Source organism: Heloderma suspectum, chromosome 16 (genome assembly GCF_057233095.1).
Source record: "Heloderma suspectum isolate Gila_16-S chromosome 16, 16-S_ref, whole genome shotgun sequence".
Taxonomy (NCBI): Eukaryota; Metazoa; Chordata; class Lepidosauria; order Squamata; family Helodermatidae; genus Heloderma; species Heloderma suspectum.
The window spans coordinates 8,361,652-8,386,544 of NC_139473.1; the positions used below are offsets into that span (position 1 = coordinate 8,361,652).

General features: G+C 44.5%; 1 protein-coding gene across 3 annotated transcripts in view; it reads right to left on the minus strand.

Annotated features, from left to right (window-relative positions):
- Window positions 1-24,893, minus strand: part of ACACA (acetyl-CoA carboxylase alpha) — a 264,931-nt gene that overhangs the window by 175,646 nt on the left and 64,392 nt on the right. For all 3 annotated transcript variants that reach the window (XM_084822406.1, XM_084822405.1, XM_084822407.1), the window contains 9 exons: window positions 24,241-24,373; window positions 23,030-23,168; window positions 20,096-20,205; window positions 19,047-19,128; window positions 17,549-17,647; window positions 9,407-9,513; window positions 6,936-7,046; window positions 4,248-4,457; window positions 2,651-2,821 (listed from right to left, as the gene is read on the minus strand). In XM_084822406.1, coding sequence (XP_084678532.1) covers window positions 2,651-2,821; window positions 4,248-4,457; window positions 6,936-7,046; window positions 9,407-9,513; window positions 17,549-17,647; window positions 19,047-19,128; window positions 20,096-20,205; window positions 23,030-23,168; window positions 24,241-24,373 — 1,162 coding nt within the window. The remainder of the gene's footprint in view (window positions 1-2,650; window positions 2,822-4,247; window positions 4,458-6,935; window positions 7,047-9,406; window positions 9,514-17,548; window positions 17,648-19,046; window positions 19,129-20,095; window positions 20,206-23,029; window positions 23,169-24,240; window positions 24,374-24,893) is intronic.

The window sequence follows — 24,893 nt, forward strand, 5'->3', positions numbered from 1 at the left end:
TTAAGCCCATCTTCCATCAGCTTCACCGGTTACAAGTTTTTTTTTATTATTTATTTATTTATTTACAATATTTATATACCGCTCCACATCAAAAGATTTCGGAGTGGTGAACAACACAGTAAAAGAATATAACAGCTGGTTAAAAAAAGTTAAAACATTTTTTAAAAGACAAGCCCCAATAAAGGGGAATTTAACAAACCATGGCTGGTCATGCAAGGAAGGCCTCTTGAAAGAACAATGTCTTCAGGAGGCGCCGGAAAGAACACAATGTTGGCGCCTGCCTGACCTCTAAAGGCAGGGAATTCCACAGGAAGGGGGCCACCACACTGAAGGCTCTTCTCCTAGTGGACTCCACCCGGGCCATAGGTCCATGTGGAACCACCAGGAACATGCCCTCTGATGACCTCAGTGACCAGGCCGGTAGGTAGGGAAGGAGGTGCTCTCTCAGGTATCCTGGTCCCATGTTGTTTAGGGCTTTGTACACTAGTACTAATACCTTAAACCTGGCCCAGTAGCGAATAGGCAACCAGTGCAGTTCCCTCAGCAGAGGAGTTACACGCTGAAAAGGGGCAGCTCCTGACAACAGCCAAGCTGCTGCATTCTGCACTAGCTCCAGCTTCCCGACCAGCCTTAAGGCCAGCCCCACATAGAGTACATTGCAGTAATCCAGTCTTGAGGTTACTAATGCCTGTACCACCATGGTCAAGCTATTCCTGTCCAGGAGAGGCCATAGCTGGCGAACCAGCCAAAGCTGGTAAAAGGCACTCCGAGCCACTGAGACCACTTGGGCCTCCGGTGACAATGATGGATCTAGGAGTACCCCCAGACTACGGACCTGATCTTTCAGAGGGAGTGCAACCCCATCCAGAACAGGCAATGAGCCTATCTCCTAGACCCAGGAACCACTCACCCACAGGGCTTCCATCTTGCCAGGATTCAGCTTCAGTTTATTGGCCCTCAGCCAGCCCATTACTGAGTCTAGGCACTGATTCAGGCCTTGCACAGCCTCTCCTGATTCAGATGTCACAGGGAAATAGAGCTGCATGTCATCAGCATACTGATGGCATTTAGCTCCAAATCCCCTAATGACCGCTCCCAACGGCTTCATATAGATGTTAAACAACATTGGGGACAAGATGGTACCCTGAGGCACCACATAGCTCAAAGGGGCCGAGGAATAGTCACCCAATGTTACTCTCTGAAATCGGCCCCGTAGGTAGGATCGGAACCATTGTAACACAGTGCCTCCAGTACCCATCCCACGGAGTCGATCCAGGAGGATACCATGGTCGATGGTATCAAAAGCCGATGAGAGATCGAGGAGAATTAACAGGGTCACACTCCCCATATCCCTCTCTCGATAAAGGTCATCCATCAGGGAGACCAAGGCTGATTCAGTCCCGTAACCAGAATGGAACCCAGACTGAAATGGGTCTAGATAATCAAGCAAGTTAATTCAAGTTGCTTGTTTTGACTATTTAAGCCAGTGTGGCATAGTGGTTACAGTGTTGGACTAAGACAGGGGGGACCCAGGTTCTAGTCTCCACTCGGCCATGAAGCTCACTGGGTGACATAGGGGCAGTCACTGACTCTCAGCCTAACCTAGCTCACAGGGTTGTTGTGAGGATAAAATGGAGAGGAGGATCATGTATGCTTGGGTTGCTTGGAGGAAAGGCAGAATATAAATGTAACAAGTAAATAAATATAAATGGGTTGGAGCCAGAATATTTCATGAAACACATTCACAGTCTCCTCTATAAGCCTTCCAGGAACCTTTTCTTCCAGAAAAAGAAAAGGAACACTTCTCTTTCAGGTCCCACCACCATCTCACTGCCGGCTTTTAGGTAAATTCCAAAGACAGTTTTATTTAATGGAGCCTATTTATTGTGCATTTCACTGTTGTTTTAACATTGCTGTTCATCATTGCAGATTTACTGCACCAGCCAAAGGAATCACATTAAAAATACAAATAACTGGAAAATAAAGAAGTAAGTAAACAGTACAGTGTGGACCTTAAAGCATCAGGTTCATCCCACAGAACAACAAATTTTGCTCTGATTTTTTTTTTGCTGTTAGTACAAACACTGATGCTCCTTTGGATCTGCTGTTTGTTTTTAACTGCTGCTGGTCAACTAGTTTGTTTCTGATTGGTCAGGTTCTATTTTTATATTTGTGTTTTGTTTTGCAATATACAGATTTTATGTCAGCCGCCTTGTGTATTAAAAGGGCGGGATATAAATGAATGAACAAAATAAATGATGTGAAAACTAATACAATAAATACCTTCTCAACCAGGATGCCCGTAAACAAATTCCTTCTTTTTTAATAGGGACAGCCTCCTAAACAACAGCAACACACAGTCCAGAACTTGGAAACACACACCTGCATTTCCAAAGAACCAGGGAGCAACCCTTAAGCCACACTGTATAACACTAGTGTTCAGAAAGCCAAATCTCTCAGTTTCCTTCTCCTTATCAGCACTTTGATCTTGGCCCAGGTGCAACAGTGGGACATGATTCACTTCTTACAACACTGGGATCAGGTCAGATGAGCTTCTCCAAGGCTGTAGCCAAACCAGTTATTCGTGCTAAAGTTTCACTGACGGCCTCACGCTTCACAACTTGTTGCATCCTCTGGAAACCTGACTCACCTGGAGCTGAGCTGACGGCAAGTTGACATCAGCCACCATCTCCGTGCAGGGATGCTCCACCTGGAGGCGAGGGTTGAGCTCCAAGAAGTAGAAGCTGCCATCTTGGCTGTAAAGGTATTCTACCGTACCGGCACTCACATAGCCCACCATCTTGGCGAGCTTCACCGCACACTTAAAAAAAGAAAAGAGAAAGGATCAAATCAAAATTTAGTTTTAGGATTTGTTTTGAGGCAACGACAAAAGCTGCAGGCCATCCAAGAAACCTATCTGGTTCACCAGGATGGAGACAGTTTTGAGTTAAATTTTATATTTTCAAAAATGGAGGATCAACAATTTCCTGCTACTTTCTTCTTCCCACTGGTCCTAGTGGGCCCTGAAACCATCACATCACCTGTCAGAGTGCAATTTGAATGCCTACCAACCCTTCCTTCTTCATATCATCTTAAGATTCTGACCATGCAGGCATCCTGACTATAACATACAGTCAGCCTTTTTCCCTTTTCCTATTCCCCACTCCCCTCCCCGCCCTCCATTTTAGGTAACATCTTGCCTGATGAAGAGAGCTGGAGATAAGAACAAAAGAATGTAAGAACATCAGAAGAGCCTGCTGGATCAGACCAAGGGTCCATCTAGTCCAGCATTCTGTTCATTCAGTGGCCAACCAGCTGTTGACCGGGAGCCCACAAGCAGGACACAAGTGCAACAGCACCCTCCCGCCCAAATTCCCCAACAATTGGTATACGTAGGCAGACTGCCTCTGATACTGAAATAGCATATAGCCATCAGGACTAGTAGCCATTGGTAGCCTTCTCCAGAAATTTGTGTGATCCCTTTTAAAGTCATCCAAATTGCTGGCCATCACTACATCTTGTGGTGACAAATTCCACAGTTTAACTCTGCGCCGAGTGAAGAAGAACACAAGAACAGCCCTGCTGGATCAGACCAAGGGTAAATCTAGTCCAGCATTCTATTCACACAGTGGCCAACCAGCTGCCCATGGAGAACCCAGAAGCAGGACATAAGTGCAACAGCACCCTCCCTTGAAAGCTTGCACATTTTTTTATCTTTAACTTGGCCTAACAGACTAGTACACTACATGGATTTTGTGATTTTTCTTAAGGCCAACACAGGTTTCTTTGGTTTCTGTACATATGCCCATATGAAACTGTCCGGCTGTTAAGCTCAGTTGCGTAGGCCCTGCTTCCTGTCCCGTCCACCATCAGGCACAAGAGACTGAGTTTTTTCCAGTGGCAACACTGAGATTAGAGAAACAACCCACAGTTCACAACCCAACAACAAACCATGGGTTTTCTTCATGGGTTGTTTGTGGTTCACAAACCATGGTTTATTAGCATGGATGGTTCAGACAACACAACCCACAGTTCAACAACAACCCACACTCAATCCATACTCAGCCTTTGACTGTGGGTTATCATGTTGTGTGAACCCAGTCTGTGTGTTGCTATCTGATTACAACAATGACCAATCGCCCTGAGGGAAGGTCTTACTGACTGTTTTGCCACTGAAATAAGAAGCAGATTCCAGATACTTCGCTTAAAGAAGCCAAGAGCCTGTGGAGTGCAGAATCCCCACCCACCTGTTCCATGTGTTCGAAGACCACCAAAGTAGCAATTGATGCTGGAGCCTCCTCAATGATCTTCTGGTGCCGGCGCTGCACCGAACAGTCACGGCCAAAGAGGGAGATGGCATTGCCATACTGGTCTGCGAGGATCTGGACTTCCAAGTGGCGGGATTGTTTGGCAAGGCGCATGACGAAGATGGGGGATCCTGGCACTTCAGCTTGAACCTGAGAATCGAACACACACCGCCAGGTACAAACCCAGTCAGTCCTCTCTGGCTCTTTTTTTTTTTTTTTTTTACATAGAATAACATCTAAATTTATCTCCAGCCTTGTTACTATAAAGACTACCTAATCGATCTCTACTTCTGTTTTCCACCAACCAAGTCTAGTTTGCCCAGAATGGAGTGAGTTTTGAATTAACAGCCGGATTTTATAATTTTAGAAATGAAGGATCAACAAAAGTCTGCTACTTTCTTCTTCCCACTCATCCTAGTGGACCCTGAAACCATCCATTTGAATGGCTTCAAACCCCTCCTCCTCCATATCATCTTCAGTCTCTGGCCGATTACAATATCCAGTCTGATGAAGAGATCTGGAGATCTCAAAGGTTTGCAGACTTTTTTTGGTGCTCTTCGAGTTAGCCGAATAAAGGTATTACACTATATGGATTTTTTCTTATAGCTAACATAACTGCCTTTGTGTTTTGTATTTCTTAGCATGTGTGTTCTTGTGCATTGGTGTGGCAAAAGCCACCAAGAGAAGATTACTTTTCAAGCCCATTACTTTCACATGGCAAGAAACAACTGGATCCAGGCAACACAGTAACCCACACTCAAGGGTTGAGTATAGGTTGAATGTGGGTTGTCGTTGAATCATGGCTTGTTGCTGAAACGTGGGCTATAATTTGTCTGAACCCAGCTGCGCTAACAAACTATGATGTGTTAGCGCGGCTGGGTTCAGACAACACGATAACCCACGGTTCAACAACAACCCACAGTTCAATGACAATCCACACTCAACCCATATTCAACCTTTGAGTGTGGATTATTCTGCTGTCTGGACCCAGCCACCCCCTCTGAATCAGATCAAGGACGAGATCAAAAGGTTTACTGCATCCTGGAGAGCATTTGATTGCTCTCTTAGGCTGCAGCAAGGTGTGACTTCCCAATACTACTCTAGTAACATCAGAAGTTCCACAACATGTGGGAAGCAGCCACAACATTGCACATTGGGGTCACCCCTTTCCATGCCAGCTTTGCCCTGATTCTTGGGGGGTGCAATGCCAGTGTGGTAGGAACCAAATTGGGGGATCCTCCCATGTGATCTGGCGGTTCCGATGTTTCCAGAGCAGCACAAGGTAGACACATCAGGTGGTCCTGCAGAAGATGAACAAGCCAAAAGTAATGCAGACAGGACTGTGTACTCTGTGATTTTAAGCAGGAGGAGGAGGAGGAGGAGGAGGAGGAGGAGGAGGAAGGGAAGAAGGGGAGAAGGAGAAGGAAGAAGGAAGGGGAGAAGAAGAAGGAAGGAAGGAAGGGGAGAAGGAAAAGAAGGAAGAAGGAGGAGGAGAAGGAGAAGGAGTTCAGCTGGCTGAGCATTTCAGCTTTTGTATGGGTAAAAACATGTTTCTAGTCCTTATGGTAACTAAGATATGTTTCAAAACAGATGGGCAATACTTCGTGAGTTTCAGAAGCTAAAGGAGTGAACGTATGCATCTGCCTAACCGCAACCTTCCCCAAGCTGGTGTCTTCCAGATTCATTGGACTGCTACTCCCATAATTCCCAGCCAGCAGTGGCCATGCTAGCTGGGAATTATGGGAGTTACAGTCCCATGCATTTGGAAGGCACCAGCTTGGGGAAAGCTGCCTCATACCAAAAAATCATTGCTCCATCTGTCACAGTATCAACTGTGCCTGGCAGCAGGTCTCCAAGCTCTCAGGCAGAGGTATTTCCCATCACCTGCTACCTGAGCTCCTCTTAGTTCAAGGGTGGGCAATATGCGGTCCCCGTCAGCCACCCAAAACTGTTAAAATGGCATGCGTAGCTTCTACAGAGCACCAAAAGAATCAAAATTAGCTTGCAAACAAGGTGACCCTTTTGGTGCTCCGTAGCCACTACGGATGCCATTTTTAATTACTACTTTATTCACTTCCACACAGTGGGGGGAGATGCAGCCTGCAGGGAGGGTCTGCGATGTGAAAAAGATGCCCACCACTCCTGCCGGGGAGTGAACCCCAGGCCTTCTGCATACAAAGCACGGGCTATACCACCAAGCTATGGTTCTTTTTCTATGGTGGCACATATAAAATTTCCAGTGATCAGAAGATCACGATCTTCTGTGTCCTCCACAGCTCTCCCCATAATTAGCATAAACAGAATACAATTATGGGAAACAGAGAAATGCAAACGGGGCGGGGAGAGCCATCACGTACATTTGCAAATATCTGCATCATTTCTACAGAGCAAAGCATTTGGCTTTTTTCTTGAAGGAGATTTTTTTAAATTTGTTTTTATTATTATTACTAAATAGTATTAATAAATATGATACTGTTATTATTATTAATTATAATTAATATTATGACAGTATTATCATTATTATTAATATATTATCATTATTATTATCATTGCTACTACTATTGAAGCATGCAGAGTGCAAGCTACCATTTTTTCAAACCACAGACAGAAGCATTAACAGAGACATACCTGTCTAAAGAGATTGGGGAAGTCATCAGCGTGGTTTACTTTCCTGATTCCTTTTCCTCCCCCTCCTTCAGAAGCTTTGATCATTACGGGGTAACCAACTTCTTCGGCTGCCTGAGCACGAAAAGAGTGACAAATGCATGAAGTTTAGAGGCCTGAGGCAATTTGTCAGCCGATCCAAGGGCATGAGAGCTTCTTCTGGGGGGAGGTGCTTCCTTAGTGGGGCTGGACTGAGCCATTCAGGGCTTTAGGCGAAGGCTGCATTTAAAGGAGGGAACTCCACCCCCATTTCAGACCACATGAGATTATTTCTCAGGAGTCTCTCTGAACCTAAGAACGGCCCTTCTAAATCTGATCAAAGGTCCATCTAGTCCAGCCTCATGTGACCCACAGTGGCCAACCAGATGCCTATGAAAAGTCCCAAAGCAGGACATGAGGGCAACAGGGCTCCACCATTGTGGCCCTGAGGCCCACTAACCCCAAGGTCCACTAATAGTCAGGTCCAGTAACTATTCAGAGGTAAATACCATTTAACCCGGGGGTTAAGAACCTCTTTCAGCCCAAGGGCCAAATTCCATTTCGGATTCTCTGAAATTCCATTTCAGAGAAGCTCTTGGGGGCCACATTCCAGTGGCAGGCGTGGCCAGAGGCAAAAGGGGCAGGGCCAAAATATCAGGATATTGTCGCTTCAAGCGCTTACTGCCAGTAACTCAGCCTTAGGAGAGGTGTTTCAACCTTTTAGAATTGGGAGGAAACAGCACAAGAGTCAGGAAACCAACAATGATCAGAAGGGGAAACAGGGTGTGGCCAGGGGAAGGGGCATGGCCTTCTGGAGATCCCAGAAGAGTGAGTTCCAATAGCAACAGTTAAACCCCTCCTTCCAATGAACTTGTCTAATCCCTTTGTAAAGTCATCTAAGCCAAAAGCCATATTGTGGCAGCACATTCCATCAATAACTTGAATCTAGTCATTGCAAGAATGCCTTGAATCTAGTTATTACAGCTGTGTATCTCCCCGCTTCTCTCTCCGTGTATCTTGTTATATACTATATATTCTCTCTCTCTCTCTCTCTCTCTCTCTCTCTCTCTCTGTGTGTGTGTGTGTGTGTGTGTGTGTGAGAGAGAGAGAGAGAGAGAGAGAGAGAGAGAAAGATAGAAAGACTAGCAACAGGGTATTAAAAAATATATTTTAAGCTAAACATTCTGGCTTCCACCCTCAACAGTAGCTGAAATCAGGGCAGAAACCAAACCATTTGGCTTAAAATATATTTTAAATACTCTGTTGTTCGTCTTTCTATCTTTCTTGTATATTTTACCTTAAGACTGACTGCATCCATGGTGGATCGAGAGCCTCCTTTTTGCTTTGCTGTTATGCTGCTTTACACCAACCTGTGTGTGTGTGTGTGTGTGTGTGTGCACGCATGCGTGTGTAAATAAATAAAACAAACGGCAAATGCTCTTTACCACACGTTGCTCAGGAAAGAGCTGAATCCCTGACATTTGTGGGGTGGGAAGACAGACAATGTAATGCACAGCATGGGTGCCTAGGAGGAGCAGAATGAGGCCCTTTCTTCACCTGTATTTTCCTCCTCAAAATTGCTTCTTCCCAGCTATTTTTCTCTCAAGCAGGGGTTATTTCTGGTTACAGAACTCTGCTGCGATGGGCAGGGGAAGAAAGTGATTTTAGGGAGGAATGTGCAGGCACCAAAAAGGTTCAGATCTCCACCCACTCTTCTTTACATCTCTCCCCACTTTATAAGCCAGGGGCAGGCAGCAGGTAGATCAGGTTTCTCTGGCTGCTATCTGGGTAATTTGTAGCAGATGGGCAAGGTTTTTGACTTCCAATTGTCTAACAGAAGCAAGTAAAATTGGAAGCTAAAATTAAAAAAAAAAATTCTCTGCCATGGCTGGCTTTGTGCTAATTGACTATCTCTTCACCTCAGTGTTCCTCATCTGTAAAATGAGAGTATTAATTGGTTGCCTCTGACCAGGTGTTTTTGTAGCTCTACTGGCCACTTCGAGAGTTTTGTGTAAGGATCTCCAATCTATAATAATTCAGATATAGTTTTGTATTTGTATAAACAATGTATGTCTCACGGGTGCAGCGGGTAAACGACTCCATTGCCCTCCCCTATTTTGCACCTGGCTCTGGTTGGCAGGCCTCAGGGTTTTAGTAAAAAAGCTCAAAACGAAGTGGATCCCATAAGTCCCAAAGCTGCCTACCTGTTATAGAGAACGTGCAGCCCCCCAATTCTGATGCCCCAAGAATCTTGGTCTCAAATTAACCACATGCATAAAACTTGACACATTGACAGGGGAAGCAGGGCCATTCCACCAGTCCTGCTGAAAGACATCTTCATTTTTCCGCTTCCCTCCCCATCACTTTTTCCTTTTGTGTCGTGTCTTATTAGACTGTAAGCCTGCAGGCAATGAATGAATTAATGGCTCCACAGGTCTCTGGACCACAACGCCTACCCGCAGCCCATCATCCACATCTGTCACGCAGCCCTTCTCGTACAACTCCTGGGGAACATTCAAGATGCGCTTTTGGAAGTCGCTCTCTTGCCAATTCACTTGCAGACCTGAAGCAAAAAACAATATTCACATCACCTCAAATTACGTCCAGATCTCACACAACAGAGCTTCCTATACTCTTGTTTTGTTTTTATTTTTATTCTTTTTAACCAAAAATAAACATTAGAGAAGTAAAACCAGAACACCCAGTTGAACATGATCACTGAAAAGCAACATGAAAGTAACTTTTCTACAACCTTGTTTGTTGATGTTCCTTTCTTAGCTCATTTATAAATATACAAGTTGGGTCAAAAAATGCATTCGTCAAAATCCTTTCTTCTCACACATACAGAATTGGTGGCTGCAGCTACTTCCATAACAAATAAATCCAGGTGAACGAGCTAGTTATCCATTCCAGGCCTTTTTCCAAGAGATGTCCTTCAAGGTATCCCAGCACTACACTTTTTGGAGTACTGGGAATTTCATAGATCAGCCTTCCCCAACCTGGAGCCTTCTGAATGTGTTGGACTACAACTCTCATCTTGTTGTTAACCATGATCAACCCAGCATTCACACACAAAAACCATGGGTTCTCTTTCTCAGTTGTTCGTGGTTAACAACCCATAGTTAAACCACAGCACAGGGTTCACATGTAACGACAACCCACGATTCATCGACAACCCATGATTCAATGACAACCCATACTCAACCCATACCCTGGGTTGTTGTTATGGGCAAACCAAGTCAATGTCTTCTTCTATGCAACAATCCTTCAGCTATTTGAAAAGGACTATTGTGTCTCCCCTTAATCCCATCTTCTCCAGGCTAAACATTCTCAGTTCCTTCAACCATTCCTCTTAAGACATGTTTTCCTTACCCAAACCATCTTCACTGCCCTTCTCTGAACCCATTCGAAATTGTCTATATCCTTCTTGAAGTGTGACCAGTGGTGTTGTGGAGACAGGGCTCACAGGGATGCAGCGCCAGCACTGTTTAATAGCAGGGACGCTGACATCACCTGCCACCCCCCACAGACTTCCCTGTGACCTCTGAGCTTAGCTGCAATCCTCACAGTAGCTGGGGGAGAAATGGATTTTCCCAGCAACAATATATATTGTTCCCTGTTATAATGCGAAGTATTTGGGGGTGGGCTTGGTCTTGAATGGGCAATTAAGAACCCATTAGCTTTACAAAGGACCTGCTTCTGGAGGAGATGAAAACTGTTAGGACTGGTTTGTTGGAAGGAATCAACACAGCTGCCCTGAATTTTTGGACTCTCCTGAGTGGGAGGTGTGACCATAGGGACTCTCATGTGAGCGCCTGCAATTTAGAAATGACCACTACACCACTGAGTGTGGCATTCAGGACTGGACAACATGCTCCAGATGAGGTCTGGGTAGAGGATTAGACCATATAAAGAAAAAACTCCCATTCACCTGTAATAAAATATCCAAACACTTTGATAGTCAAGGTACACTCCCCCGACCCCCACTTCTCCCTAAAATTGGAGAATTCTACTCCAACATCCCAAACAGACTGACATTGAGAACAAGCATTTTTCAGCTGTTTCAAACTGTATTCGGTTTTTGTATGTTTCATGACGTCATGAGCTAAACCATGAAGGGACACCCAAGACGGGAAGGTCATGGCAGAGAGGTCAGACTAAATATGATCCCTGGGGAAGGAAACGACAACCCACCCCAGTCTTCTTGCCATGAAAACTAAATGGATCAGTACAACCAGAGCTATGTCGGTATACCATCAGAAGGTGGGACTCCCAGGTCAGAAGATGGTCAAAATGCTACTGGGGAGGAACAGTGGATAAGTTCAACTAGCCCCAGATGTGATGACGCAGCTAGCTCAAAGCCAGAAGGACGGCTAGCAGCCGATGGTGCTGGTGGTGAACGACGAATCCGATGTTCTAAAGATCAACACACCACAGGAACCTGGAATGTAAGATCTATGAGCCAGGGCAAATTGGATGTGGTTATTGGGGAGATGTCAAGATTAAATATAGACATTTTGGGTGTCAGTGAACTGAAATGGACTGGAATGGGCCACTTCACATCAAATGACCCTACTACTGTGGACAAGAGGACCACAGAAGAAATGGAGTAGCCTTCATAATTAATAATAAAGTGGCTAAAGCAGTGCTTGGATACAATCCAAAAATGACAGAATGATCTCAATTCAAATTCAGGGTAAGCCATTTAACATCACAGTGATCCAAATATACGCCCCAACCACAGATGCTGAAAAAGCAGTAGATCAGTTCTATGAGGATCTGCAGCACCTACTGGATAGTACGCCAAAAAAAGATGTTATTTTCATTATAGGAGACTGGAATGCTACGGTGGGGAGTCAAACGACACCTGGAATTACAGGCAAGCATGGTCTGGGAGAACAAAATGAAGCAGGACAAAGGCTGATAGAATTTTGCCAAGACAACTCACTGTGCATAACAAACACTCTCTTCCAACAACCTAAGAGATGACTTTATACATGGACTTCACCAGACGGTAGACACCAAAATCAGACTGACTACATCCTTTGTAGCCAAAGGTGGCGGACATCTATGCAGCTGGTAAAAACAAGACCTGGAGCTAATTGTAGTTCAGATCACGAACTTCTTATTGCACAGTTTAGAATCAGACTAAAGAGAACAGGGAAGACCCACAGATCAGTTAGATATGAGCTCACTAATATTCCTCATGAATATGCAGTGGAGGTGAAGAATAGATTTAAGGGACTAGATTTAGTAGATAGGGTCCCGGAAGAACTATGGACAGAAGTTCGCAACATTGTTCAGGAGGCGGCAACAAAAAGCGTCCCAAAGAAAAAGAAAACCAAGAAGGCAAGATGGCTGTCTGCTGAGACACTGGAAGCAGCCCAAGAAAGAAGGAAAGCAAAAGGCAACAGTGATAGGGGGAGATATGCCCAATTAAATGCAAAATTCCAGAGGTTAGTCAGAAGAGATAAGGAATTATTTTTAAACAAGCAATGCGCGGAAGCGGAAGAAGATAACAGAATAGGAAGGACAAGAGACCTCTTCCAGAAAATTAGAAACATCGGAGGTAAATTCCAGGCAAAAATGGGTATGATCAAAAACAAAGATGGCAAGGACCTAACAGAAGCAGAAGAGATCAAGAAAAGGTGGCAAGAATATACGGAAGATCTGTATAGGAAGGATAATAGTATCGGGGATAGATTTGACGGTGTGGTTAGTGAGCTAGAGCCAGACATCCTGAAGAGTGAGGTTGAATGGACCTTAAGAAGCATTGCTAATAACAAGGCAGCAGGAGATGACGGTATCCCAGCTGAAGTGTTTAAAATCTTGCAAGATGATGCTGCCAAGGTGATGCATGCCATATGCCAGCAAATGTGGAAACACAAGAATGGCCAACAGATTGGAAAAGATCAACTTATATCCCCATACCAAAAAAGGGAAGCACCAAAGAATGTTCAAACTATCGAACGGTGGCATTTATTTCACATGCCAGTAAGGTAATGCTCAAGATCTTGCAAGGTAGACTCCAGCAATTCATGGAACGAGAATTGCCAGATGTACAAGCTGGGTTTAGAAAAGGCAGAGGAACTAGAGACCAAATTGCCAATATCCGCTGGATAATGGAGAAAGCCAGGGAGTTTCAGAAAAACATCTATTTCTGTTTTATTGACTATTCTAAAGCCTTTGACTGTGTGGATCATAACAAATTGTGGCAAGTTCTTGGTGGTATGGGGTACCAAGTCATCTTGTTTGCCTCCTGAGGAATCTGTATAATGACCAAGTAGCAACGGTAAGAACAGACCATGGATCAACGGACTGCTTTAAGATTGGGAAAGGAGTACAGCAGGGTTGTATACTCTCACCCTACCTATTCAACCTGTATGCAGAACACATCATGCGACGTGCTGGGCTTGATGAAGCCAAGGCTGGAGTTAAAATCGCTGGAAGAAACATTAACAATCTCCAATATGCAGATGATACCACTTTGATGGCTGAAAGCGAGGAGGAGCTGAGGAACCTCATGACGAAGGTGAAAGAAGAAAGTGCAAAAGCTGGGTTGCAGTTCAACCTCAAAAAAACCAAGATTATGGCAACCAGCTTGATTGATAACTGGCAAATAGAAGGAGAAAACGTGGAGGCAGTGACAGACTTTGTCTTTCTAGGCGCAAAGATTACTGCACACACTGACTGCAGCCAGGAAATCAGAAGACGTTTACTTCTTGGGAGGAGAGCAATGACAAATCTTGATAAAATAGTGAAGAGCAGAGACATCACACTGACAACAAAGGTCTGCATAGTTAAAGCAATGGTATTCCCCATAGTAACCTATGGCTGCGAGAGCTGAACCATAAGGAAGGCTGAGCAAAGGAAGATAGATGCTTTTGAACTGTGGTGCTGGAGGAAAATTCTGAGAGTGCCTTGGCCTGCAAGAAGATCAAACCAGTCCATAGTCCAGGAAATAAAGCCAGACTGCTCACTTGAGGGAATGATATGAAAGGCAAAACTGAAGTACTTTCGCCACATCATGAGAAGACAGGATACCCTGGAGAAGATGCTGATGCTAGGGAAAGTGGAAGGCAAAAGGGAGAGGGGCCGACCAAGGGCAAGATGGATGGGTGACATTCTGGAGGTGACAGACTCGACCTTGGGGGAGGTGGGGGTGGAGACGAACAACAGGATGCTCTGGCGTGAGCTGGTCCATGAAGTCACGAAGAGTCGGAAGCGACTGAACGAATAAACAACAATGTATCATATAATCTTTTATCTTGCTGTACTTCAGGGTTTTAATTTTTGTGAATCACCCAGAGAGCTTTGGCTATCGGGAGATATAGAAATGTAATAAATGAAGTAAAATAAAATTAGGACAATCATTAAACAAAAAATGCATTACAAAAAAATTGGGCATTAAAAAACAACAACCCAATATAATCAAATGTACATTTAAACACACCTTATTAGATGCCTCCATTATTTTTATTTCTCATTGCTTTCTGAAATTTCTGGCTTGGATGAGAGGTAACCTTTTCCAAAGTGTCTGAAAATACTTAATATTTTCTAAAACATTCATCACTGTGCTGCAATGAATTTTTGGCTCATAAATTTTATCAAGGCCAAACGGCAGAGGATGAGATGGCTAGATAGCATCACCGATGCAATGAATATGAACTTGAGCACACTCCGGGAGAGAGCGGAGGACAGGAAGGCCTGGCGTGCTCTGGTCCATGGGGTCACAAAGAGTTGGACACGACTTAACAACTGAACAACAACAACCTGATCACGGCTGTTTCTTCCTCCAATTTGTATCAGCAGCATTTAAAAAGCAGGGAGAGGGGTTCTTTCTTAGGCTGCTCCAGCCAATTCAGGTTCACACAGGCAGTGCAATGCTGGCGTGTCATTACACAGCCAATCCGATTTGGCTGCGTGATGACCTCACAAAGCCAAACCAGAGTAAGCACAATGCCTCATATCTAAATCAGTGGATATGTTTACTCCATTTCACAGGCTTCACTGAATTATTGCCAAAATGGGAGCAGGCCCATTTGGGGGGGGGGGGTGTTTCGCAATATGTCCCCTATCCTTTTTGACTCACCCCTAATTTGTTGCAAAACTGTCATTACAGATTTCAAAAATTTGAGTCCAATCCAAATCCAAATTGCGTCACTGGAATCTGAACTTTGTCACCCACATTGTGTGACCAAAATGTGAAACTTGCAGCTGAAGTCAGTGACATTTATTATTGTTGTTGTTCTTGTTGGCTCTATCTGCAGGCAGCCAGAAGCAAAATGAAGACTTTCACAGAACGGGGGCCTCCAATAAGCCTGGAATGTGTTGGTCAATTACTATTGCCTTGAAAAGGAGATGCCTCCAAGGGCAGCCACCAGACCCTAGTGGTTACAGCTGTGCTGCCCAAACTTCTGATAGTCACGATACAATTCCCCTCTGCCCAAAAATTAAAAGTGGAGAATTCCACTCTGACACCCCAAAAGTTAACTTTTAGAACAAGTACGAACTATTCTAAGTAACTGCCAGAGGAAATACTCCATTGTGTTTCTGCAGGAGTTCCTGATCCCTCAAGTTGCAGTTTACAAGGCTTCGAAAAGCCGCCTGTTTCAAACAAGCTTTTAATGGATGGGTTTTACTGATGTGGCTCTGGGAATGTTTTATATTCTGGCTATTAAAAAAAATAATGTTAAAGTTTTATTTTACTGTTATATTACTGTATTATTGTTTTTTAATTCTAGGATTTTGTTTGCCGCCTTGGGTGGACCTCTTCCAGAAAGGTGGCTCACACATATTTAAGTAAATAAGTCTAGAGCAGTGACTCATGCAGGGTCACAAAGCAGGGCCTCCCCCGTAGGCGAGTAATGGTACTGCACCTCTACAACAGGAGTGATTGAACTGAGAATTACTGCCGCCAGAGGAGACTAATTAGAAAGGAGGCAAGGCCAGAGCAGTGACTCATACAGAGAGACAGATGAGCTGAAAGAACTCCAGGGGAAATTAGGGGGACAGGAAAAGGCGGGGAATATCAGACGGGAGAGTGGGGAAAATTGGAAGGAAGAATAACCAGAGAGGAGCATGGGGCCAGGATCTGCAGAGATGAGAAGACCTTAAGTTCATGTGCTGATTTTGAAATAACAATCACAATGTTCAGCTACGGACTTGTAGGATCACGTAAATGGGTTAACACTGAACACTTGAATGGAAGAAAAGAGACTGTAGTCTTCTCAGAAGCTGCTGACTCTGGAAGACATCCAGCCATAACTAATTAGCAACCACTAGCTGGAAGGACAGCAAGTAATCCTGCAAGGATGTTTGGGAAGCAGAAAAGAACACATTTAGGAAAAGAATGTGGAAGTTACACTAGAGAATCTTTGCATCAAAAGCCAAGAGATTGATTGTAGTTGAATGCAACTAGGCCAACAACGGGATTTGCTAGCTGTGCAGTTGGTGGATCAGATTATGTACACAAATGTGATGTGTCGAAATGGATCTAACTGGGAAGTAACAACAAAGGACAGATCAGACTTAACACAGCCATTTGCCTAGTTACCTGTGGAGAGTCAGAATTACCCTCCAAGTGACCAGAGACGATGATGTTCTTTTCACGTAGGCCACAAAATGACTAACATGCACAGGAAGGCATATACAAATTATCATGGGCAAGTAACCCTGGGGGGAGGGCTCATTCACATGACTGAGGTATTTATTTATTACATTTCTATACCACCCAATAACCAAAGTTCTCTGGGTGGGTATGGCCTTGCCATAAATGCCTATGTAGAAGGAAAAGCAGATAGCTGTAACCCCGTCTGTGTAAATCAAGAGCTGGACCCCATTTTGCCTGGTTATCTCATTTGCATTCAAGGGCAAAAAGCGAGGAACTTGGAGTGTTTGCTTCCTTCCTCCCACTCCAAAACTCCCGCCATCCATAATGGCTGCCATATTTTCCCCATACACAGCGGTATGGATTTGTGTACACCGTTTACAGCAAGGGGGGCTGAACCTCCATCTGCTGGAGGCCGAATTCAATTTTGGAGGAGCTCCCGGGTTGCCACATTCCAGAGTTGGGTAGGCCAAAGTCAAAGGGGGCAGGGCCAAAGAAGCAAAAATGCCAGTGTGTTGTACTTAAGAGTCATAGAATCACAGAGTCATAGAATAGTTACTGCCAGTAACTAAGCTTTAGGAGAGGCATTTCAACTTTTTAGAATGGGGAAAAAACTGCACGAAACCTGGGAAAGCACCAAGCAATCGGGGTGGGGCAATGGGAAGGAAGTGCTGCCCTTTTCCCCAGCAGGCCAGATTGGGTGTCCAAGTGGGCTGGATTTGTCCCACAGGCCTGAGGTTGAACACCCCTGGTTTACATGAACGCTGGTGCAATATTGTTAGGAAATACAAGAGCCAAGATTGGGACACCAGTAACGGCTGGTGAAGAAGCAGGGACATGGGAAGGTCGATCACTCCAAGTGATATATTATAGGATTGATGCATTACATTCATATGATGTTCGTAAAAGCACCTTGCAACTACTAAATGCACAATTATGAATTGCTCCCACTGGCTTACGGCTTAGTGAGACCTTGCACAGCTCTTACCACTGCCGCTCCATGGAAGCGTGGGGATGCCTGCAGTCTGAGCCACGATCGACGAGGCAATTTTATCTCCGAGTGCCCACATCGCTTGGCTTGGTGGACCTGCAAAAGACAAAGAAGAAAAGGCCCCCAGGGGAGACCAAAATCAAAAGCTCAGCAAGTTTCAGTAACAAAACCTCGACATCGAAGGCTGACTTTCCACCATCCAAAACAAACCACTTGTTTCACCTCGATGGCACCCGTATTCCACCACATGGGAAACATATGTAAGAACGAACAACAACAAAAATCACAGGATTCTATTTCGCCTTCTGGTGATTTGGCTTCCCCCAAGGAACCAAAAGGCCACTGCTTAGATCGGTAGCTCCCAATACATTTCAAAACACATACACACACACGCATTTCTTTATTAAAGGTTAATTTGTTTGTACTTTTCCTCCTTAATAAGAAGTGCAGGGAGGGCAGGGCACAACAAAGAGTCTGCTTTGGCGAACTGCAGCATGAGCATTTTTTCCTAACTGATGATGATAACAAGAATAAATTGTTATTAATTATTATTTTAACAATGAACTATTAGTAATTAGTTAATTTAACTGTTATTATTTTAATGATTAACTATTATTTATTTAACTACTAATCGATGATGATATTTATAAACTGGCCTTCCTCCACAGGATTCTAAGACGGTGTACGCAACATCAAAAATGAACAACAAATCCAGTATTCTATTTCTTTATTTATACTAAATTTTACATTTTTATCCAGCCTTTTTTCCTTTTGCAAGGAACCCAAGGCAGCTGACATGATCCTCCTCCTCTCCATTTTATCCTTACAATAACCCTGTGTGGTGGGTTAGGCTAAGAGACAGTAGCTGGTCCAAAGTCACCCAGTGAGCTTCATGGCCAAGTAGGGACTAGAACCTGGATCTCCTGAGTCCCACTCCAAGACTCTAACTGCTACACCACACTGGCTCTTTAAAAACCACACAATTACATACTAAAAAGTAAATGTACTAAGGAGGTCAAGTACAAACCTTTGATAAAGAAAAGGGTTGCTCTTTTTCTGAAACATGTTGGGAAGTTCTAACCCTGGGGTCTTCAGTGTAGTGCCCCTGAACACCTCTCTTGGCACCTTCCCTACTCCCTGCCTCTCCTGATATTTATTTTTTAAAGATGTTTCTAAATTTAAATCAGGCTGGCCCCTGTGGGAAACAGGATGCAGGCCTCTTCTTGTGTAATATACTATGTTCTTATTATTACTGGAGTCTATGAACACTGAATGATGGCATGGAGGCCTCCAATAGAGATATTTCCTCTACAACTTACAGAGCAGGGGTGCTGAACCTGTTGGACTCTGACTCCCATCAATGGCCTTGAGGGCTGGGGCTGATGGGTGTTGGAGTCTATCTGCACAACCACAGGTTCGCCAGCCCTGTTACAGAGATGTTGACTCCCCTCAAGACTTCCCGCTGTTCCCTTCAAAAACTGTTTGGCTTCCTTACCCATGAAGGCAATTCCATTTTTGTGGAGGAGCTCTGGTAACTTGGGATTCTCAGAGGCGTGGCCCCAACCAGCCCATACTGCCTGGAAAAGGAGAAAAGTGACGTGTCATTGTTTCATCTATGTATATGTCAAGCAAACAAGCAAACAGCAGCAGCAAACCTTTGTGAGTCCTCATTTATTTCATGACAGTCAAATGTAGGGTCCTTTGCAGAACATAGAAGTCAGACAGTCCCCATCCAGAGGGGACTATGATCTATACAAATGGTTAGGACCCAGAAGGAGAATAAGGGGTCAAAGACTAATAACTGGAGGAGGAAGAATGGGGAAGGGGAGAATCAGAGAGTGGCATAGGAGCAGTAAAAAAAGAAGCGTATAGCTATTTGACAAAAGGTACTTTTTGGCAATTTATCGTTTGCAAAGTGTTTTATTTTGCTTACTTACGATATTGTGTTTATCTAAAATAATTTATACTGCTCAATAACAAAGGTTCTCTGGGTGGTTTACACTGTGTATATAAAAAAGATAGACTAACAACAGAGTGACTAAAATATATATATTTAGAGCTAAACATTTCAGCTTTTGCCCTCATCAGTAGGGGTGATGTTAAATGGATAACAGGAATGGCAATTTAACTGAAATATTTAAGGTGCAATTGGATCAGTTCCGCCCCAGGTACGCATAAGCCTCCAAACTCGGAGGCTTATGTGTATCCAGTGCGATGTACCTCCCGCTCTGCCTTTTAGTTAGGCAGGCATTTTCGCCTGTCTAGTGGAGGGTTTCGGGCGAGGGAGGGAAGGAGGCTGGGGATGGCTAGGGATAGTTCAGATCTTGCATGGAGAGCTTGGTTTCCTGGCTCTGAGGTCAGAGCACTGTCTCCAGCCTCAGATCCAAGAATCCGAAATATCCATTCCCCAACCAGCATGGGTGGCTGGGGAATGCTGGGAGTTGTAGGACATGTTTCTGTCTAAACATGCATAGGATTGGGCCCTTAATTAATTAATCCCCTCATGCTTTCTTTTCTAAGTTCCAGCTTTTCCTCCTCCCTCACCTGCACAGGAATCCGTTTCGCAATATCCAGAATCAGTTCCACATTTGCATAGTTGTTGTTATTTGGACCACCGGGTACTGGGACATAATGATCGGCCATCTTGATGTATTCTGAAATGTGAAAAAGGCATTAAAAAAAGATTTAGATTGTGCGTTCAGCTGACTACAGCTTTAAAAACTTCCAAACCCAATTAAAAAAAAACAACTTGTGTAACAACATTTATAGAATGGATCAGACCCTCAAGTTTTAAAATACACTCAATTATCGGTTTGTTTTGTGTTCCCCCTAGGAACTTCATTCTCCCCAAAGCCTCCCAGGAGTGTGAGTCTGCTGGCAAATCAGATGCGTGCTGTTCGCTTGCAATTTCAGCACACAAACCAGTGGAGGCTGGTGGCGCTGATGTCAGTGGGGCAGTGCATCCGCTCTGGGTTTCAGTCAGAACCAGACAGAACTCTAAACGAGCTATCCAAGGTGCTCTGCCTGGTGGGTTCCAGGGTGGCAATGCGTCCCCCCGACCCCCAGAAGTTCGCTGGCCCTGCCCTGGGGAATGGCTCCAGAAAATGTGGAGCCCAATGATTCTGAGCAAAGTTAACTGCATTTGTGTGCAGCAGAAATAGAAATATATATGCTTTCACTGGTATGCAAGCAATGTGCTGCACATGATACAGCACTCCAAAACAAAACAAATGACCACCAGCAGCGCATCCAGTTTATACATTTACAGAATTAAAATTTAAAATGTATAGATTAAAAAAAAATTTAAAAAACAGATTTTAAAATGTTTGAAATGTTTCAGTATAAAACACCAGCTTCAGTCACAAATAAAAGTACGCTGCAGTACCACTTATAAGCTGAGCCAGAACCAATCAGGAACAGGCCAACCCTCAGTGAAGGTACATGGATTAACAATCAGCGACAGTATTCAACAGCCAATTAAGCTGCATTAATTAACTTCATGGCTTGTTTCATCTCATCCTTTACATCAATAGCAGGTTTCAGCTTATCAATAAACATGGCCTCCTTAATCCTTCTCCTTTGGAGGCTCTGTTCAACTGCTAAATGCTTTCGGTGTTCCTCCCCAAAACTGAAACCTTTTCCTCATCCAGCTATTAGAATAACACAATTAAACAAAGTCATGTCAGAACTCAGGTGCTGAGCCTATTGTAAAGAAGCATCTGTGCAGGTTTGTCTCTTTTAATTATTATTTTGAAGTTCACATAAACTATGCTCTATTAGAAGCCAGTAAGCTTCTAGTAGAAGCTTTTGTTCCTTTTTATTTTCCTTCCCTTAAATTGTCTGTGTTTGCAAATTATAATTTTCTATTTAAACATCACTATTGTATTTGCTACAAAGCATTTTTAGTTATTTTTTCTTTTTGGATGTTTGGAGGTAGACAGCAGGAAGGGGGGTGTATACCAGGGGCGGGCAACTCTGTGGGATTCCAGGGGGCAATTTCACAAGAAATCGGAGGGCACAATCCTATCGGAATGGGCAGCCGCCTCTGAACTCAGAGGGGACCGCCTTCCAATGCAGGGCAGGAGCAGCACGGAGGGGATTGTCCCCTCCGTGCTTCAGCTGCCCTGCATTCGCAGCTAGACAGCCGATTTCAGCTGTCTAGCTGAGGGAAGTCAGAGCGGGGCGGGGGGTAGACGCCGGATGACACATAGGACGTGTCAGAACGGCAGTTCCGTCCGGCCCGGCCTGCCCTCAGGAACGCCCCATTTTTGCAGCTCCGCACTCCTCTTACGCACGCGGAGCATGGGGCAATCCGCACTGCCTATGAGGCAGTGCAGGAGAGGGTGGAGGTTGGTTCTCAGGGAACCGACCTATCCTATGGCCATCTAGCCACTGACTAGCAGCCATAGGATTGCACCCTAAATAAATCCTAATAATTGCTACATGTGCAGATTTTTTGTTTATTTGAAATATTTTTCTGCCACTCCTCAGCCAAAAAGACACCCAGAGCAGCTTACATATAATCAATTCAACAAGACAGTCCCTGCCTACAGTCTTAGGATCTGAAAAGTCACAACACACAAGGAAAAAGGAATGGGGAGGGAAGAGGAAAAATAAATAAACCAACACAGGCAAATTTATGCAGATACGTGTGTTATGGGCCTGGGCCCTGAACCTTTTAAGGCCTAGCAACACCTCTTGCTTGCAAGACACTGCTCCTTGGATCATACCGCTAGATTTGATCAGGGCGGTGCTGATGGCTTCTGTCCTCCTCACTCCATGGATATAGGGTTAGCGTTTTGGTCCATTCCAATTCTACTATCATCAGTCCACTTAGACACTAAAGTCAAGTTCCTCTCAAGTGTGCACACACTTCCTAGAGCATACATAAGGCCCGAAAGTGGAAGGAATTCAGGCTGAAGCAGAGAATGGAAAAGCAAACAGAACCCAAGGCTACAATGGGAAACTGAGGGTAAAATGCAACATAAATCCTACTTAACAGTAGACCCACTAAACTGAGTGGGACTTGCGTTTACCCTGAGCTTCCCTAAGGAGCAAAAAAGGGCTTCGCATATGCCAAGGTCTCCACAGTCTGGAGTTCATCTGACTATTAGGCATGAATTCAAAGATTATGCATACAATAGTCCTTAAAATTATGCTACCACACACTTGATGATGAAACGTCACTTTAGTATTTTGCAGCCCGTGCTCCTTCCAGGACTGCAGCACTTCAGATTACAAGTGGAGGGGGATTGCATGCTGAAAATCAGGCTAAAAAGCGACACCCCTCTATCGCCAACATGTTATTTCCCATGGACTCAAGGGATTTAACCTAGCCTTCTCCTTGTGGCGCTAGCTTTCAACCTGCAGGGAGAATGCTGCTCGTGGTCCTTTCATTGGCCACAGTCTGGCACTTGATCGCCACAAAAGACATCAGCTAGACAAAGGGGAAGCCAAAGACAGTCTTTCGAGACTCACCTGCATTGGCCTTCAAGTCTTCAGGTGTCACCATGACCACAAAGCGGATGGCGCGCTCGTTCCGAAACATCTCATACGACCAGCGCCGGATGGACCGCATGCATTTCACTGCTGCGATTCCATTGTTGGCAATCAGGACCTAGGCGGGTCAAAACAAGGAGGAGAAAACATTCCAAGCATTCATGCTGGCCCAAGTTTCTTACACATTTCCCACGCATCACCCCCGCCACCTTTCCAAAAACCTAAACTCTTCCAAGGCCGTGAAATGATTGGCAACCGGCTCTTCGCCAGGCACACAGATGCATCCCACTGCTGTCCGCATAAGGATCTGTGGATTGGGACCCTCATCCAACACTAGGGTGAGAAGGTTGCCACAAGTAAGACTCCCAGAGAAAACCAGCTGGCTGAGGAAGGAGTAGTTACGGGCAGTGGTTCCTATGCTTCCTCTGCCTCGCTGCAGCTTCCACGATCAGCAAAGCTGTCACAGATATTGCTGATCACCTACAACTGGGAAGATCGTGACTCTGACATGGGCTGATACAGGATCCTCTCCTTTCCCTGGAACTCAGGAAGCTGCCCTATATTTATTTTTATTTTATTTATTATATTTCTATACTGCCCCATAGCCAAAGCTCTCTGGGCGGTTTACAAAAGATAAACCATTAAAATACAATATACAAAGTTTAAAAACCATTTACATATAAACATACGGGCAATATATACCAACAACATATAACTGAAAACAACTTTGAACTAAAAACTTTTTTAAAAAAATTCCGGCAATAAAACACAGCTTAAAACAACGCTGCTTAAAAACAGTATACAAAAGTCAGCAGAAGGAACAAGAGTTCTCAAAAGGGAAGGCCTTGCAGAATAATAGTGTCTTAAAAACCTTCAACGAGGTCAGCAGGCGCATTTCAACCGGCGGTTCATTCCACAACTAAGGGGTGGCAAAGGAAAAGGTCCTCTTACATGTGTGTCTTCACCCCCTTCTGAACACACAGAGAGTGGGAACCAGTCGCGACTCTGAAGGGAGGGCGTTCCAGGTTTAATATGGTGCATATCTGGTCCAAAAGCAACTCTGAAGGCAGGGATTAGCTACGATAACTGAATAGAAATTCCTTGTACATGCACATTATTCCTCGGAATAGCAGTCCCTCAGGGGCAAAATAATTTTATGTTATTTTTTAAAGAGAGAAATTGCAACTCACCTTCTCAATAACTTTGTCTCCTCCAAAACGAGTGACGAACTCTGCCGGGGATGCAACTGTGAAATCCCTCTGAAGGTCTACTTTCTTCCTGTCCCGGCCTTGCTTCATGAGGTGGAGACCAGACATACTCGGCCTGAGGGAAAGAGGGATGCAGCAGCATAAGAGCTTCTAGAACAGCCTTTCCCAACCTGGTGCTCTCCAGATTGTTGGACTACAACTCCCATAATCCCCAGCCAGCATGGCCAATGGCCCAACACATCATCCTTCTTAAAATATGGTGCCTTAAACTGGATGCAGTGATCCAAATGTGGCCAGACTAATGCAGAACTAGAGCAGCGAGTGTGGTGTAGCAGTTGATTGGGACTCGGGAGATCTGGGTTCTAGTCCCCACTCAGCCATGAAGCTCACTGGGTGACTTTGGGCCAGTCACTGACTCTCAGCCCAACCTACCTCACAGGGTTGTTGTGAGGATAAAATGGAGAGGAGGAGGTAGACCATGTAAGCCACCTCGGGTTCCTTGGAAGTGGATAAAATGGAGAGGAGGAAGATCATGTCAATCATCTTGGACTTCTTGGAGGAAAGGTGAAATTTTTAAAAATTATTTTATTTATATATTACATTTATATCCTGCCTTTTTTCCTCCTGCAAGGAAC